This window comes from Triticum aestivum, chromosome 5B, assembly GCF_018294505.1.
Source record: "Triticum aestivum cultivar Chinese Spring chromosome 5B, IWGSC CS RefSeq v2.1, whole genome shotgun sequence".
In the NCBI taxonomy this organism is placed as follows: Eukaryota; Viridiplantae; Streptophyta; class Magnoliopsida; order Poales; family Poaceae; genus Triticum; species Triticum aestivum.
In genome coordinates, this window is record NC_057807.1 from 258,051,569 (window position 1) to 258,070,604 (window position 19,036).

The 19,036-nt window shown below is 46.5% G+C and overlaps 1 protein-coding gene across 2 annotated transcripts; it reads left to right on the forward strand.

Moving 5' to 3' along the window:
• Positions 1 to 15,154: 15,154 nt before the first annotated feature.
• On the forward strand, positions 15,155 to 18,746 carry LOC123111252 (uncharacterized). Of its 2 annotated transcripts, XR_006454321.1 has the most exons (4): positions 15,155 to 15,374; positions 15,453 to 15,769; positions 18,043 to 18,354; positions 18,448 to 18,746. XR_006454321.1 is itself a non-coding variant. In XM_044532011.1 (3 exons), exons 1-3 carry the CDS (start codon positions 15,219 to 15,221, stop codon positions 18,206 to 18,208), a joined length of 639 nt encoding a protein of 212 aa, XP_044387946.1. In that variant the 5' UTR covers positions 15,155 to 15,218; the 3' UTR covers positions 18,209 to 18,746. The 2 variants fall into 2 exon arrangements, 1 of the variants encoding a protein (XP_044387946.1); XM_044532011.1 differs by having other exon boundaries at positions 18,043 to 18,746.
• Positions 18,747 to 19,036: the final 290 nt, after the last annotated feature.

The window sequence follows — 19,036 nt, forward strand, 5'->3', positions numbered from 1 at the left end:
CGATTCCGCCGGGGATACTTCCCTCCGGAGGGGGAAATCGAAGCCATAAACATCACGAATGATCCTCTCATCATGGGAGGACCAATCTTCATCAACATCTTCACCAACATGATCTCAACTCAAACCCTAGTTCATCTCTTGTATTCAATCTTTCTCCCAAAACCTCAGATTGGTACCTGTGGGTTGCTAGTAGTGTTGATTACATCTTGTAGTTGATGCTAGTTAGTTTATTTGGTGGAGGATTATATGTTCAGATCCTTAAGAATATTCAATAGACCTCTAATCTTGAACATGAATATGATTTGTGATGTCACATCCCTAGCTTCTGGCATTGCTCTAGCCTAGCCTCATGTGTGCATCATGTTTAACTTTTGAATGAACTTGAAATGGGGATTGCTCAAACCCTAGCATTAAAGGAATTCACTAGGTTCACCTAAAATACTTTCAAGCAAGTCCAAATGGCTTTCAAAAATGTTCATGATTTTTGGACAAAGGTGAAAAACCTCTACCAAAAATGATGCCAATATTTTTGGGCCATTATGGATTTTTGAATAATCCATATTGTATTTGAATTGGGGCATTTAAATACTATTAATATTTTTAAATGCTCCAACAATTCTGAAAATTGATAAGGGTCACTGGAATAATTCAGAAAGCACCCATATTTATTTCCAGGATTTTATAAAATGATTTGATATTTAAAACAAATCAAAAACAAATTGCAGAAATAGAAAAAAATAAAACAGAACAAAAATAAAGGGGAGAGAGGCCACCTGGGCCACTTACCTGGCCTTACCCGCGCAGCCACCAGAGCCGGCCCAGTTCCCCCAGCCGGCCCAGCCCACCTCCTCCTCCCTTGTCCTCTTCCTCCTCTGCCAGGAGGACGAGCAGAGGCGAGGCATGGCGCGCGTCGACGCCGGCCACCTCCTGCTTCGCGCTGGAGGCCTCCCCCTTCGAGCCTATCCATGCGTGGAGACGCCACGCAGCTGCCCCGCACCGCTCTCACTCTCCCTCGCCCTCCCCTTCTTCCCCTGCTCTCTCTCCCTCTCACCCGAGAACCACCGCCGCCACCGACGCCGATTGCCGCAGCCACCGTGCTCCTCTCGCCTCCCCGACGCCTCCCAGAGCTCCGCAAGTCCTCCCTCGTCCTCCTCGTCGTCTCACGCGACCAGAAGAGCCCCGGAACGCCGCCCCCGACGTTTTCCCCCTCGCCGGCCGCCGAGGATCTTCTCCGTCGAATTCGGCCACTCCGGCGCGCCCCCGAGCTCGCTGACCCTCCCTGCGCGATCCCTGTGAGCTCCACTCCGTTTCCCCTCCTCCATTTTGTTCGTTTCCGTGCCGTAGCACCCCGGCCACATTCCCGAGCGCCGCCGTCCGCCATGGACGCCGGGCATGGCACTGACGTGCTGCTGCGGCCAGTCCGACGAGCCTAGCGTGCTCCTAGCTGCCCCAGGAGTCCGCATAGCCCCTCAGCCAGCCCCCTAGCGCCCCGTAACCTCGCTCCGCCCAAACCCGAGCTCCGGCAGCCGCTGCGGCCCCCACTCCGGCGAGCTCCGGCCACCCCCGCACCTCCCGATGGCCCCCCTAGATGCGCACGGGCACGGGCTACCCTCTGGTGCCCTTGGCTTGGCCCAAAACCCCTCGCAGCGCCACTCCGGCGAGCTCCCGCCGCAGTTTTGGTCGTCGCCGGCCGAACTCCGGCGAAGTCGACGTGGCTTAGTTAATTAGTCACTAACCCCCCCCACCTACTGACGCTGACAAGTGGGCCCCAGGGCTTAGTCAAAGCTAACCAGCCCGGGTCAACGCGGGATTAGTCCCTGTGTCACTGACGTGTGGACCCCACACGTCAGGTTTGACCTGGGGCGCTCGGTTGACCCTGCTGACGTCACTATTACGTCATGCTGACGCAGTATTTGTTCTGGAATTTAAATAAATCCTAAATGATTTATAAATTTCAGAAAATGACTAAAACTTCCAAAATTCATAGAAAATTAACCGTAACTCCAAATTTAATAAATTATATATGAAAAATTATCAGAAAAATTCAAGGAATCCATCTGTACCATTTTCATGCATGTTAGAACAACTTATAGCTGCTGTTTAGCACAAATCAATTAAAGGGCATTTAAATAATCACATATGGAGTTTGAATTTGAATCTTGGATTCAAACCAACTTCATTTAATCTGGTTTTAGTTGCATTAGCTCAAAACACATTCATTTTGCCATGTCATGATCATGCATCATATTGTGCATTGCATTGATTGTGTTCCTTTCTGTGTTGCCGGTATTTGTCCCCTCTCGATAGACGTGATACCGATGACGTGATCGTTGACACTGATGAAGACTCAATGTTATCTTCAGAAGTGCCAGGCAAGCAAAACCCCCTTGTTCATTCCGATACAATCCTACTCTCTCGCTCCTGCTCTCTTTTACTGCATTAGGACAACACCGATTCATCTGTTACTTGCTGCGGTAGCTGAACCCCTTTATCCTTTGCATGACCTGTCATTGCCACAGTAAATAGATGAAACCCACTAGCATGAGTAGGAGTTGTTTGAGCCCTGTTGTGCCTACTCATTCATGTTTGTTTGTCATGCCTGCTACTGCTTAGAGTTGAGTCAGGTCTGATTCATCGGGGATGAATCAGAGGCGTGTGAACATGTCCTACTGTGTGTGAGCTAAGCGTGTGAACACGATTTGGTAAAGGTAGCGGTGAGAGGCCATGTAGGAGTACATGGTGGGTTGTCTCATTGCAGCCGTCCTCAGGAACTGAGTTCTGTGTTTGTGATCCATGATTCAGCTACTACCACGCATTGGGCCCGAAACCAATGGACCCTCTCGGCTTCTTGATCACCCTTGTCCTCTGTCCAGGAGTTGCAAGTAGTTTCTGGTGTTTGTAGTATGCTGGAGGCCGTGCGCAGCGCTGACCGTAGGGGTGGGCTGTGATGCGGTAGGCACGTGGCCGGGTAAACCGGGCACCCGTTTGGTGTCACGGAACCCTGTACACATCGTTTGGGGCTGTGAGCGAAACTCCGGCCGGATCTCCTCATGGATGGAACCCGAATAGGCGATAAACCTGGACTAGAGACTTGAGTGTTTAGGCAGGCCGTGGCCGACACCCACGTTGGGCTTCCGCTTGAAGGTTGCCGAGTACATGTCGTGTAAACGGCGGTAAGTGGTGAGAGCGTGTGTGAAGAAGTACACCCCTGCAGGGTTAATATGATCTATTCGAATAGCCGTGTCCGCGGAAAAGGACTTCTGGGTTGCTTATATCAGTTCATAGACAAGTGAAAGTGGATACTCTAAAATACGCAAGATAAGCGTGAGTGCTATGGATGGCGTTCTCGTAGGGAGACGGGAGCGGATCCATAGTGGTGTATTGATATGGTGAATATGTGGACTCGTGTGCGCCACCTCAAAAAGTTACATTGCAGTCGTAGTTCAGGATAGCCACCGAGTCAAAGCTGGCTTGCTGCAGTCAAACTCCACCATCCCCTTTGTTGATAATGATGCATATGTAGATAGATCTGATGTAAGTCTTGCTGGGTACATTTGTACTCACGTTTGCCTATTTTATGTTTTTGCAGAGAGACTTCGGTCTCGCTAGTAGTTTCACGTGGACTTCGACGTTTAGCTTGATACCTCAGCTACGATCTTGTGCCCTCGGCAGGATCTGATAGATAGTCAGGCTTCTCAGCCTTTTTCATTTATAGTTGTCTGTACTCAGACATGATAGCTTCCGCTTGTGCTTTGACTTGTATGCTCTGAGTGTTGGGTCATGAGACCCATGTTTGTAATATCTCGCTCCTCGGAGCCTATTGATAAACTACTTGAGTCGTAGAGTCAGTTTGTGATGCCATGTTGTATTGCACATATCGAGCATATTGTGTGTATGTTATTGAAATGCTTGGTATGTGTGGGATCTGACCATCTAGTTGTTTATCTTTAGTAGCCTCTCTTACCGGGAAATGTCTCCTAGTGTTTCCACTGAGCCATGGTAGCTTGCTACTGCTCCGGAACACTTAGGCTGGCCGGCATGTGTCCTTCTTCGTTCCTGTGTCTGTCCCTTCGGGGAAATGTCACGCGATGAATACCGGAGTCCTGTTAGCCTGCTACAGCCCGGTTCACCGGAGTCCTGCTAGCCCAGTGCTACAGCCTGGATTCACTCGCTGATGACCGACACGTTCGATGCTGGGTCATGGATGCCTGTCCCTGTAAGTCTGTGCCACTTTGGGTTTACGACTAGCCATGTCAGCCCGGGCTCCTTTATCATATGGATGCTAGCGACACTGTCATATACGTGTGCCAAAAGGCGCAAACGGTCCCGGGCAAAGGTAAGGCGACACCCGTGGGAATACCGTGCGTGAGGCCGCAAAGTGATATGAGGTGTTACATGCTAGATCGATGTGGCAATGAGTCGGGGTCCTGACAGCGTTGGTATCAGAGCTTGACTGCCTGTAGGATTACCAAGCCAAACTGGTCGAAGTTGAGTCTAGAAATTCTTTAATTATATAAGGGAATTGATTGTGGGATGGAACGTAAGGCTCTTTTTACTCCTTATACCTCATGGCCTTCTGATCTGAGTCATCTTATCTTTCCTACGGGGTTAAGAAACTAGGCTTTCTCTTCTTTCTATCAGGATCACGTATTACTAGTCCGTAGACTTATAAGATTGTTGATTCAAGCCCCAGTCCAGTTCCTACTACCTTTGTATGTTAATTATTGATCTCGAAACCTTGATATTGTGCTTCTGAGTGGTTATGCCACCATTTTTGTGAATGTCTCAAGTCTTTTCTGAGCATTTACAGCCGTTATGCTGTCCGAGTCATCCCAGGTTTCTAAATAGTCTGAAGCATTTGCAAAATCCCTTCCTTCCGTTCCGATGTTCCTTTGGGCCAGATTAACCACACTAATCGGTGAGTGGAGGTACTTTGTTACCTCGGCGTATATGTTGGAGATATTATTATGACCCTGGGTGTCTTAGGGGATCATCTAGTAATTTAGCCATGATTGTGTTCCCAGTGTGATGATTCTGGCCATCAGCCTCGAAAGCATCCCGTGATGCCACTTAGTAGTAGGTATTCTACTCCTTGGGTTTTTGAACCCGAGATTCACTCTACTTACCTCATGTTGATAGTGTTTGCTAGTTCCTTTAGGATATTAGTAACCTTTGCGATAGTCCTCGAGGTCCGTGGTATATCGTTCTTCCAAATACCATGAACCATTATGGCAGAAGTTTGTTGGATCAAAAGATCACAACAGGCCCTCTAGGAGTTCTCCATGCTATATTGTGACTCTGCCAGCTCAACCTTTCTGCATGGGTTATCCGGAAGAATTATGTTGAACTTTGTTCGGCATACCAACCCATGCATCCACAACTCAGAAAATCGTATGTTCCTTTGAGTTGTCCCTCTTTAGTTGTCTTCTGACCCCCGTCTATCAATTGATGGTCAAGATTATGTGTGCATTCGTTCATCGATGCCTATTACTCTTGCGGTCCGTCAAGCCATTCCATTCAGAATGACTAGGAGAAACAAACTCCAGTACCTCTTCCATATCCAGGATTGGGTCAAAGAAGTTGTGCTCCGCAGATCAAATTGCTAATCCAGCTTTTGTTCTGTTCTACCTTGGGGTATTACCATCTTTATATCAAGAATGTCATGGGAATTGCACACCATCCTATGAACTCTTGGTACAGTGATACTTCTTGCCATCATTAGTCATTCCTCGGTCTTCGTGTTGATGCAACCGGAATACCGACAAATGAATTGTGATGTGTGAAATCAATACGCCTAGCAACCTCGTTGCTGGGTAGTTAAAGGACAATAATTTTATTCTTAGTGTGTTGGTTATTGAATCATCATTCTAAGATTGATCGAGCTACCTAGTCCATTCTCCTGGTTCACTCCTCGATCGATGAGTTAGGATTATTTCAAATTCTTGCTCTATTGATCATATCGTCTTGCCCTGAAAAGCAAGATTGTTCTCGAGCTTAGTAACATACCGGTGGCTCGTGATTCTCTGAATATCTTCTCAGAAGTATTACCAGGTTGTCACCTGACCGCTATGTTGAGCTCGTGATCAAGTTGGTTTTTTGTGAACCATCCTTCTCCAAGAATCTGTGTTGGATATCCCTGAGCTAGTTGGTTAAGTTAGACAACGACTTGGAGAGTTGGAAGATAAAAGCTTGCCTGACTTAGTTCATTCCAAAGGGATATTCTTGTGTAGTGTGTGTTGAAGAAAGATGATATCTTCATCGATTGGTCCCTGTGATCAGTTGCTGGATCTATTGTCTTATCAATCCTTTGATTTGAGTGTGGGCTATCGTCAAATCAAATCAGAACCAACGATGTTCGTAATGTTGTCTTATTCGTGGTTGATCCCTCGAGCATACACCATTACATCTTTGGTCTGACCAATGCTATCACCGTGTTCACTCAACTATGGAATTCCTTTTAAAAGGAAACCTAGATGAATTGTTGTTGAGCCCATTGACAACATCCTTATCTCCTCCATAATTTTGTTGAACATTAAGCTAGTGTTGGAAATTTTTGAAAGCATTTGTTCATGCTAGCTCATGAAGCATATGTTTGGATGAAGGTAGTGACTTCCTTTAATTCATGTGCATCTGATGCAAGTTGCCGCCGTGGATTCGAGAAAGTCAATGTTGTTTTCTTGGAATCATTCCAAATCAGTCATGCACACGTGCGAAGAATTCTGTGGTTTGAAGACTTGCAACCTTCAATCTATATGTGTCCCTAGCACACCAAGCCACTGATTGAATTGTTCAAGGAGAAGAAGTTCCTTCTTAAGAGTATACCTTATGCAAGGACTTCGTTATCCTCGATGATGGTTCCCCTCCTGAATTCGGTAGTGTTTTATTATAAGACTACTTTGTGGTCATGCTTGTCTTGGACAACATGTTCACATGTTTGTAGCAGAACCAGCTCATGTTTTGGAGCTTGCTATCGTAGTTCGTCTCCCGAGAATCTCGCAACGTCATCTCGTCGATTTGTGTTGCAAACTTTCATTTTTCTTCCTAGACTCGATGAGTCTGGAATATCCTGACACCAACCAGATCTGAATCTTAGGCAGATATGATGGGTTGGAACATTTCCCAAGAACTATAATATTGGTCTCTCGATAACCGGTAAGGTGGATGTCGTGGCCAACACACCCATCCGGTAGACCTATTATTATAGTATCTTATTTGATGGAATTGGCCACCTCCCCATAGGGATTTCGTAGGATTTACTCCCTAGTTGCCCCTATGGATCTTTGTGTTCCCGAAGTCCGACCTTTACTTGATGTTCTAGATACCAAACCATTTCAATGAATGGGATACACTAGCACATCAAGGAGAACATTAGAAGCGGAGTGCTAAATGTCTCTCGGTCGATCATCCAGATTCTATCTCCTTGGCCCCGTCAAGGGTGAAATCTGAGATGATGTTATCTTCCTTTGCATCTGCATCATCCATCATCATTCATCATGGTAGCAAGTTGTGTTGCCAGGATCCTTGACACGGATGTTGGTAAAACCTTGATGATTGCGGAAATGCTCAAGTTCTTGAAAGCACGTACAAGCGCTACGTGTTATCATCGGCTCTAATTGGGATGCTCTCAGTTCCCTCGGCAATGCTATGACCTTCTCAAACAGTGAATTCACTCCCTATTGTTGGGTTCTTCCCCAGTTACCAGAATCATTTCCAGCATTTGCATTTTGTTCCCAGCTTGCACCACCAATGTGCCATTCTACCATGGGTCTCATCCATTTCCGGTGATAAGCAAATTCATCCATTACGTTGTCTTCAACAAGGTAGTCCACATCATCCAACTCCGAGTATGCCATTCTACCGACCCCGCCAATCGATTGCTTGTGATTGCCTTAGGCTGGTATAAAGAGTTTCAATGATCTTTGAATCAAAGGTAATTCTTTTTGCCACTTAAGGGGATATATCTACGAGTCACCATCCCTAAGATGCCTCGTTGTGGTATCATGGCAATCCAACTCCTCGCTACGTTGACAACCGATCGCCACATTCTTAAGTGTGGAATTGTTGTCCACCTAGTGAACCTCGTCACCTGCTCCACTCCATCCTTTTAGAGGTATGCTTCGTCTCTCAGCTCGAGAGATACTGTTATATCTCATTCCGTGAGTCGTTCGATCTTCGAGAAGATCGACCCTTCTAGAGTCTCCTTCTTCCCTCCATGTCATGTTGGCAGGATTTCTCAGAGCAAGACATCAAGACAATGATGGTGAATGAATCAACGTTCAACTGAAGTGCACCCTGGATCGTGAAGATTATACTAGTTGCGTTTACCTTTCACCTTACCCTACGCCTGAATCTCGAGACGAGATTCTTGTTTAGTGGGGGTGAGTTGTCACATCCCTAGCTTCTGGCATTGCTCTAGCCTAGCCTCATGTGTGCATCATGTTTAACTTTTGAATGAACTTGAAATGGGGATTGCTCAAACCCTAGCATTAAAGGAATTCACTAGGTTCACCTAAAATACTTTCAAGCAAGTCCAAATGGCTTTCAAAAATGTTCATGATTTTTGACAAAGGTGAAAAACCTCTACCAAAAATGATGCCAATATTTTTGGGCCATTATGGATTTTTGAATAATCCATATTGTATTTGAATTGGGGCATTTAAATACTATTAATATTTTTAAATGCTCCAACAATTCTGAAAATTGATAAGGGTCACTGGAATAATTCAGAAAGCACCCATATTTATTTCCAGGATTTTATAAAATGATTTGATATTTAAAACAAATCAAAAACAAATTGCAGAAATAGAAAAAAATAAAACAGAACAAAAATAAAGGGGAGAGAGGCCACCTGGGCCACTTACCTGGCCTTACCCGCGCAGCCACCAGAGCCGGCCCAGTTCCCCCAGCCGGCCCAGCCCACCTCCTCCTCCCTTGTCCTCTTCCTCCTCTGCCAGGAGGACGAGCAGAGGCGAGGCGTGGCGCGCGTCGACGCCGGCCACCTCCTGCTTCGCGCTGGAGGCCTCCCCCTTCGAGCCTATCCACGCGTGGAGACGCCACACAGCTGCCCCGCACCGCTCTCACTCTCCCTCGCCCTCCCCTTCTTCCCCTGCTCTCTCTCCCTCTCACCCGAGAACCACCGCCGCCACCGACGCCGATTGCCGCAGCCATCGTGCTCCTCTCGCCTCCCCGACGCCTCCCAGAGCTCCGCAAGTCCTCCCTCGTCCTCCTCGTCGTCTCACGCGACCAGAAGAGCCCCGGAATGCCGCCCCCGACGTTTTCCCCCTCGCCGGCCGCCGAGGATCTTCTCCGTCGAATTCGGCCACTCCGGCGCGCCCCCGAGCTCGCTGACCCTCCCTGCGCGATCCCTGTGAGCTCCACTCCGTTTCCCCTCCTCCATTTTGTTTGTTTCCGTGCCGTAGCACCCCGGCCACATTCCCGAGCGCCGCCGTCCGCCATGGACGCCGGGCATGGCACTGACGTGCTGCTGCGGCCAGTCCGACGAGCCTAGCGTGCTCCTAGCTGCCCCAGGAGTCCGCATAGCCCCTCAGCCAGCCCCCTAGCGCCCCGTAACCTCGCTCCGCCCAAACCCGAGCTCCGGCAGCCGCTGCGGCCCCCACTCCAGCGAGCTCCGGCCACCCCCGCACCTCCCGATGGCCCCCCTAGATGCGCACGGGCACGGGCTACCCTCTGGTGCCCTTGGCTTGGCCCAAAACCCCTCGCAGCGCCACTCCGGCGAGCTCCCGCCGCAGTTTTGGTCGTCGCCGGCCGAACTCCGGCGAAGTCGACGTGGCTTAGTTAATTAGTCACTAACCCCCCCACCTACTGACGCTGACAAGTGGGCCCCAGGGCTTAGTCAAAGCTAACCAGCCCGGGTCAACGCGGGATTAGTCCCTGTGTCACTGACGTGTGGACCCCACACGTCAGGTTTGACCTGGGGCGCTCGGTTGACCCTGCTGACGTCACTATTACGTCATGCTGACGCAGTATTTGTTCTGGAATTTAAATAAATCCTAAATGATTTATAAATTTCAGAAAATGACTAAAACTTCCAAAATTCATAGAAAATTAACCGTAACTCCAAATTTAATAAATTATATATGAAAAATTATCAGAAAAATTCAAGGAATCCATCTGTACCATTTTCATGCATGTTAGAACAACTTATAGCTGCTGTTTAGCACAAATCAATTAAAGGGCATTTAAATAATCACATATGGAGTTTGAATTTGAATCTTGGATTCAAACCAACTTCATTTAATCTGGTTTTAGTTGCATTAGCTCAAAACACATTCATTTTGCCATGTCATGATCATGCATCATATTGTGCATTGCATTGATTGTGTTCCTTTCTGTGTTGCCGGTATTTGTCCCCTCTCGATAGACGTGATACCGATGATGTGATCGTTGACACTAATGAAGACTCAATGTTATCTTCAGAAGTGCCAGGCAAGCAAAACCCCCTTGTCCATTCCGATACAATCCTACTCTCTCGCTCCTGCTCTCTTTTACTGCATTAGGACAACACCGTTTCATCTGTTACTTGCTGCGGTAGCTGAACCCCTTTATCCTTTGCATGACCTGTCATTGCCACAGTAAATAGATGAAACCCACTAGCATGAGTAGGAGTTGTTTGAGCCCTGTTGTGCCTACTCATTCATGTTTGTTTGTCATGCCTGCTATTGCTTAGAGTTGAGTCAGGTCTGATTCATCGGGGATGAATCAGAGGCGTGTGAACATGTCCTACTGTGTGTGAGATAAGCGTGTGAACACGATTTGGTAAAGGTAGCGGTGAGAGGCCATGTAGGAGTACATGGTGGGTTGTCTCATTGCAGCCGTCCTCAGGAACTGAGTTCTGTGTTTGTGATCCATGATTCAGCTACTACCACGCATTGGGCCCGAAACCAATGGACCCTCTCGGCTTCTTGATCACCCTTGTCCTCTGTCCAGGAGTTGCAAGTAGTTTCTGGTGTTTGTAGTATGCTGGAGGCCGTGCGCAGCGCTGACCGTAGGGGTGGGCTGTGATGCGGTAGGCACGTGGCCGGGTAAACCGGGCACCCGTTTGGTGTCACGGAACCCTGTACACATCGTTTGGGGCTGTGAGCGAAACTCCGGCCGGATCTCCTCATGGATGGAACCCGAATAGGCGATAAACCTGGACTAGAGACTTGAGTGTTTAGGCAGGCCGTGGCCGACACCCACGTTGGGCTTCCGCTTGAAGGTTGCCGAGTACATGTCGTGTAAACGACGGTAAGTGGTGAGAGCGTGTGTGAAGAAGTACACCCCTGCAGGGTTAATATGATCTATTCGAATAGCCGTGTCCGCGGAAAAGGACTTCTGGGTTGCTTATATCAGTTCATAGACAAGTGAAAGTGGATACTCTAAAATACGCAAGATAAGCGTGAGTGCTATGGATGGCGTTCTCGTAGGGAGACGGGAGCGGATCCATAGTGGTGTATTGCTATGGTGAATATGTGGACTCGTGTGCGCCACCTCAAAATAGTTACATTGCAGTCGTAGTTTAGGATAGCCACCGAGTCAAAGCTGGCTTGCTGCAGTCAAACTCCACCATCCCCTTTGTTGATAATGAGGCATATGTAGATAGATCTGATGTAAGTCTTGCTGGGTACATTTGTACTCACGTTTGCCTATTTTATGTTTTTGCAGAGAGACTTCGGTCTCGCTAGTAGTTTCACGTGGACTTCGACGTTTAGCTTGATACCTCAGCTACGATCTTGTGCCCTCGGCAGGATCTGATAGATAGTCAGGCTTCTCAGCCTTTTTCATTTATAGTTGTCTGTACTCAGACATGATAGCTTCCGCTTGTGCTTTGACTTGTATGCTCTGAGTGTTGGGTCATGAGACCCATGTTTGTAATATCTCGCTCCTCGGAGCCTATTGATAATCTACTTGAGTCGTAGAGTCATTTTGTGATGCCATGTTGTATTGCACATATCGAGCATATTGTGTGTATGTTATTGAAATGCTTGGTATATGTGGGATCTGACCATCTAGTTGTTTATCTTTAGTAGCCTCTCTTACGGGGAAATGTCTCCTAGTGTTTCCACCGAGCCATGGTAGCTTGCTACTGCTCCGGAACACTTAGGCTGGCCGGCATGTGTCCTTCTTCGTTCCTGTGTCTGTCCCTTCGGGGAAATGTCACGCGATGAATACCGGAGTCCTGTTAGCCCGCTACAGCCCGGTTCACCGGAGTCCTGCTAGCCCAGTGCTACAGCCTGGTTTCACTCGCTGATGACCGACACGTTCGATGCTGGGTCATGGATGCCTGTCCCTGTAAGTCTGTGCCACTTTGGGTTTACGACTAGCCATGTCAGCCCGGGCTCTTTATCATATGGATGCTAGCGACACTGTCATATACGTGTGCCAAAAGGCGCAAACGGTCCCGGGCTAAGGTAAGGCGACACCCGTGGAATACCGTGCGTGAGGCCGCAAAGTGATATGAGGTGTTACATGCTAGATTGATGTGGCAATGAGTCGGGGTCCTGACATGTGAGTAGTTACTTTTGTTCTTGAGGACATGGGAGAAGTCCTATTATAAGCAATCATGTGAAGTTGGTATTCGTTCGATATTTTGATGATATGTATGTTGTTCTTCCTTTAGTGGTGTCATGTGAACGTCGAATACATGACATGTCACTATACTTGGGCCTAAAGGAAGGCATTGTGGAGTAATAAGTAGATGATGGGTTGCGAGAGTTTCAAAAGTTTAAACCCTAGTTTACGCATTATTCCGTAAGGGGCTGATTTGGATCCATGTGTTTCATGTTATGGTTAGATTTATCTTAATTTTTCTTTCATAGTTGCGGATTCTTGCGAGTGATGAGATGCAAGTGCATAGGGTTGTTGTAACACTTTCATTGTGATAGAGTGTCAAACCCACAGGGAACTGATAGGAAGGCACCACGAACCCCGCAACTAAATAGTTCATTCTATCTTTGCTAGGAAAACTACATAAAAAGGATTTAACTAAACTACTAACATGAAGAGTAAAAACAGTAAATAAAAGACACTAAGTTAGTAAGGAAGACGCTTGAGTAGTAAAGCGTTCTTGAGGTTTTCGGAATCACTAACACCTATGAAATATCGTATCCTCTAGTAACTGGTCAAATGCATAAGTGGGCGGAGCCGGGTACAGTACACGTTCTACTCGAAGTAGACTTCGTACCACGCACTCCACCATCATAGTCTCCCCCATAAGGTTACAACCAATGATAATTAAGGGTTATTCCATGGACGTGGCCTCTCTAAGGGTTCTTTGTAATTACCCAATCCTTTGCAAAGGCGAGGAACCGAGGCTTTTACTGTCACCTCAAATTACCCTAATATCCCCAACCATCACAAGGACCCTAACATACTTCACGGGACAAGGCACAAATGTGAGTGAACACTGCTCTCAACATTCGCGAAGGCTACTAACTCGAATCATGAACATGTCATATTGGATCGCAACAAATATCATATAGGGTGCAATCATATCCTCAAGAACAAGTACAACTACTCAATCTTAAACATGAAGATTAGGCACAAGTTACAAGCCGACGTCAAGCCGGTGAAGGGAAAAGGCATGGTGGTGATGGTAGTGGTTCTTATCGAGAGGACTGCGATTGATCCCCCATACTTGTGGGTCATCATCTCCTCACTAGGAACAATTACGAATTGGATACTTACACAAATGTTGCTCGACGATCCTGTGTGTCTTGCTTGCCATCACCACCCCGGGTTGGGTGTAGTGGGATGCCAGATAGCCTAGACATTTGGGTCAGATATGAGTGGCCTGATTAGGTGTGATTATTTTTGTCCAGGCAACGTCCGAGCTGTTTACCCAGACAAATTGGGAGAGTAGGGGTCTTCTGTAGATGATCTAACAATGGCACTTTTGTCATATATATTATTCACAAACTTTTCTAAAACTAGTTCAATAAACTCTGAACCATAAGTTCTTTAGGAAAAAAATCAGAAGCACAAGTTGATAAAACTGTTATGAATGGACAATTCCCGAAAGTTTATTAGCGAATCATCTTTAGATATGTCCTTAGTCGGTTATTAGTGTCCAAGCGTCATACAGACGCATCTGTCCGTATAGGTGTCTCTTTGTAATGGACGCCTATTATAGGTGGCCCAAATTCTTGTATAAATAGATGATTCTCAGATCAATCAAAGCTCTTGATTTTTCATTCAATCATTTACATTTCTTACGCATTATGATGCACGCATAGACTCCGTCTGCCAAGAGCATTAGAGAGAAGAAGAACGGTAAGATGGCAGGGATGAACCTGCGTATCCTCACCTCTGCCCGGCGGCTCTCCTCCGTCGGCAACCTTTTGGTCGTCGGTGGTGAGGGGGGTCGCCGGATCCCGCACGTGTGGATCGTTTTAGCTTTTGGTTTTAGGGTCCAAGAAGCTTAGGGTTTTGGATCGTTCGACGTCTTGGCTTTGGTGGCGGCAACGACGATGCTGAATAAAGAAGCTCCAGATTCTTCTCCGGCGAGGCGATCGTCTCTATTGTTGGTAAAGGATCTGTTAACCAGTCTGTTCAAGCGAGGATGTCGTGGCCACGACGGCATTCTTGTGGTGAACGCGTGTCCTCGGGCTCTGCCGTTGCGACGACGTGTGCTCCAATGTCCGTGCGGAGCTTCAGAGGTAGTCGATGAGCGGATGCAGATTGTGGTCTGCATCGACGACGTCTGGCAGAAGGAGCGTCTGCTGGGCTCGTGGTTCGTGGATGACAGGTAAGGTTTCCTCCATCGACGTCTTAGCCATGGGGGTGTCAGATATGAAGTTTGATGGCGTGTCCGGGGTGTTCCCCGGTCTGATTCGTTCAATGGTAATGGTTTCGTTTTTGGCGAGCCACCTTGGAGGCCCGCAAATGTGCATATCAACGATGGAGCCGTGTCAAGCTCGAGTGAGAAGGTGATCCATTATTTTTTCTTTCGATGACTGCTATGGTGGTGCCCGAGGCAGGTGGCGGCGTTGGTGTCAAGCGCAGAGACGTTCTGCTGCCTTTTCAATTTTATCATGTTGGTCTTTATGTGACTTGTATTTTAATCTTTCTGATACGAATGAGACACATATTCATGAAAAAAAAGTTTTTGTTTTTTGTTTTTGAGCTGTGCTCATGGTTGATTTGGTTTGCGAACGAACCGCTACAACCGCACCAGGCTCGAGTCGTGACCGATCCGCATCTCTCTCAAGCCCGGTGCCATGTTCCTGCGGCGCCTGAGCACGTCCGCCTCCGGCGTCCTCCGGCGGCGCCGCCGCGGCGCCAAGGACGACGGCGTCCTAGCCGCCCTGCGTGCGGAGATCGCCCACGAGCTCTCCTCGCCCCCCTCCTCCTCCCCCTCTTCCCTCCATTCTCAGGTACCCCCCGCCCTATCCTCCCACCACTGACTTCCAGCCCCAATCCAACGCCACTCACGCCCCCTTTCCCATTCCCAGGAGGCTCTCGGCTTTGCCACCGTGTCGGACGCGCCGCGTGCGCAGGACGTGCTTCTGCGCCGCCGCGGAGACGCCGAGGAGGTCCACGTGTCGGCGCTGCTCGCCCCACTGCGCTTCGAAGGCGAGGAACCGCTGCCCAGGGACGCGCTCATGAAGGTGTTCGTCAGCAAGCCAGGAGTGGAACCGCTGCTGCGCTTCGATTGCCGCGCGGTTGCCGCCGCCGGCGGGGCTGCTGCTGGCTATGATATAACTGCCCTTTCGTATCACGCGTTCCCTGGCGATGGTGGAGACAGCAAGTATGAAGGGCCAGACTTCGGGTAATGTTCCTTGCGTTGCTTGGTTTCTAATTCTGTTAATCATGCTATGTATACCATGTGTCAACTGAACTTCTGACTGAACTGATACATTGGGGTTTACTGCATGGAACTAGGGAGTTAAGAAAGCAGGAACGTGAAAACACCACTATGGCTAGCATTGCGCGGCCTGAAATCCTAGATTAGTCTTTACTTTCTGTTGCACAAGGATGCTGATAGAGTGATAATGGAACCCGGCTGATCTGGTCATTTGGAAAATAAAAACATGAATTTGACAGGAATGAAATACAAATCACAGGACTTCTTTAACAAACCCCAAGAAAGGTGAATGAATTATAATTTGGTTTGAACATAGGAAAATTGCCTCGATTGTATGCGGATGTGTTTACAAATAAGGTTTTGGTGAATTTTGAAATCCGGTGGAGCTGGAGCATAGGAAATCAATCCATAGGAATTTGGCAGCACCGTTTCTTTGAACCAAAGAGCATTTATACAGAAAATTTCCTAAGAATCGGAGTCCTCCAGAAAATCTTACAATACAAAGGGTGACCGACCGCAGAATTTCTCATAAATGATCTGGGGAGAGTCTGTCTCTACGTTCTTTGGAATTTCTTAATAGCTGGATGCAGGATGTAAAGAGCATAGGATTTTCTTGTCACAACACCTCTGCCATTGATAACTGCAAGTCTGAAACTCCTGTTGCAGTTTGTGGAGACCACTAACTGCTGGTGGTCTTACTCTTAAACCTGAAATTATTTAAGAGGAAATGCTAGTACCACTTGCAGTCGATTAGATTCCTTCTGTATATAAGGCGACTTGCCAGGGCTCGGTTGTTGCCCTAACTCTTTAGATGACTGCCGCTATTTTATTTTGAGTAGTTATTTCCCTATATAATAGTCGATAGTGGTTGAAATTTTGGTGAGATCCTTCTTTTCCAATAAATGTTACGGCCGTATACTTTATGTGATCACCCCTTTGTGGCGCATTTTGTGCAATTGCTTTGCTTTGGGCACTAAATTAGTTAAATGATATACTCCCCCAGAGTAGATCTATCTGAAAGGTGTTCAATGTTAAAATTCTAAGTTATGCTTTATTTCATTCCCTAATTTCTCAAGATTGCTGCTCGTGGGTGTAATACCGAATTAAAGCATCCGATGTTGCCTTTAGTTAATAGAGAATTGGAACCAAGGTTTTAACATCAGAAGTTAACGTGAATGTGGTGTAGCACCTGACTTGCCCCAAGTCATGTCTACTACTCCCTCCGTCCCAAAATAAGTGACTCAACTTTGTACTAACTTTAGTACAAAGTTAGTACAAAGTTGAGTCACTTATTTTGGGACAGAGGGAGTACTTGGCATGCAACTTGTGCTAGCAATTGGAACCTGTACCTCTTTTCCATTGTGAAGTTGGGCATGAGATATAGCAAGAGGTTTTGTCGATTATTAATATGGGAAGGGACAAAGGGTAATGGTTTTGAAAGTATGAACAATTATTACCTAAGCGTTGACTGCAAGGTGTGCAGTTAAACATCACTTTTTCGGGATGAAAATAGACGTAGAATTACTCGAAGGGATCCCTTACTCGAAATAGCTGTGCTGTCTTACTGTAAATGATTAGGCTAAACAAAATGGTACAGCAAGAGTTTGTTTTAGTATAGATTAGGAGGAGCTAATCCATGACATGTAATTTGATAATTTGTAAACTTGTACCCATTTGCTTGATGACTTGTCTCAGATTGGTCATTTAGGCCAAACCGTATTTGACCGGATAAGGCATACTGTGCATCTTCTGCCAGAACCCCATACCTGATGCATGTTAAGCTGGGACTAGACTAGGCTTAAGATGGATAATGCCTCATACCCACTTTCTTTTTTGCTCTACTGTATTAAATGTTTGAAACACAATGTGCAAGTGCATACCGAATAGAGAACATACATATGCTATTCAGTTACATCTGTTGTTGTTAATTGTGCCTATGGTTTGTTCTGAGTGAGGCCAAATGGTGCCTATGGTTTATTCTGAGGCCAGGTGCAAAAATAAAAAATAAAAAATGGATGTGTTTCTCATCCATGAAATTCTTGTCGATGTTAACTATATCAGTTGTTTCAATGTATAATGATCATGTTGCCCCACCATATAGACAAAAGGATCACATTTATAATTTACAAAAACACCAACGAGGCAATTGATTCATTTAAAAAGCAGCAAGCTCAAGAAGCATGTGGTGTTCCTCTCCAATTGCACTGAGTGAGAGTATTTTTCCTTCCGCTATGCAGGGATTTGGATCCTAAGCTACAGACTGCACTGAAAGAATATCTCCTGGCAAGAGGCGTTACCCCTGAACTAGCGACCTCACTTCGTGAACACTTGCTTCAGAAGGAGCAGGTCCAGTACGTGAGCTGGCTGAAAACATTGGAAGGGATGTTCACCAAAGATCATTGACCTGATCGTTGTCGGAAAAGATGAAGAATAGAACGATTGTTGACCTATTAGTCCTCGTCTGTTCAACTTTGCTCGTCAGTTGTTAGTCTGTTCCGGATGAGTCGAATGCTTAATGTTCTTTTGGCTGTGACAATGCGGGATACAAGGTGAGTGCTGTATCTCGGTTAAGTTTGTGTCCTGTCCAGTTACAGTAATGGCGTTCTTGTTGAGTTCGATGAACTGACAAGTGTTATCACCAGCGGCCTGTCTTGTTGCTGATTGGTGATGCTGGATTTGGGGTTTTGGACCATGAGATGAAGGCCTCAAGGTGATGGTGGATTTGTGCTTTTCGGTCGGACAAGATCAACATTCCAGTAAAATACCCCATTTAGCTTCTTTTTTTAACAAAATAAATAGGAGGAGATTTTTCAATCTTGTAATTGAGCTGGCTCTCAACTCGTCAAGATGTGTTAAAAAAAACTTGTCAAGAAATATTTTTCTCTGCCGGCCAATATGTGATATCGCGATGGAAGATACTGGTTAAGAGTTGCATGCTTCACCCACCTCGCCTTCAATGCTTTTTCTTCATCTTTAAACTTGAATCTAGTACTATATTTTCTGAACCGAAAATTCAAATTAAGTTTCGTTTGCATATTTGTGTTTGTTGCAACAAGTACCTTTGAACAAGACCAATTTTGAATACATTTTGATAATTTATACTAAAATTTTACCAAGTTTCAAACATTATAACTTGATAGCAGCAATATTAAGTTTTTACTAAGTTTTACCGAGTTTCATTTGCTTTTAGGGTTTAGGGCTTGGGGGTTAGGGCTTAGGGTTGATAGTTTA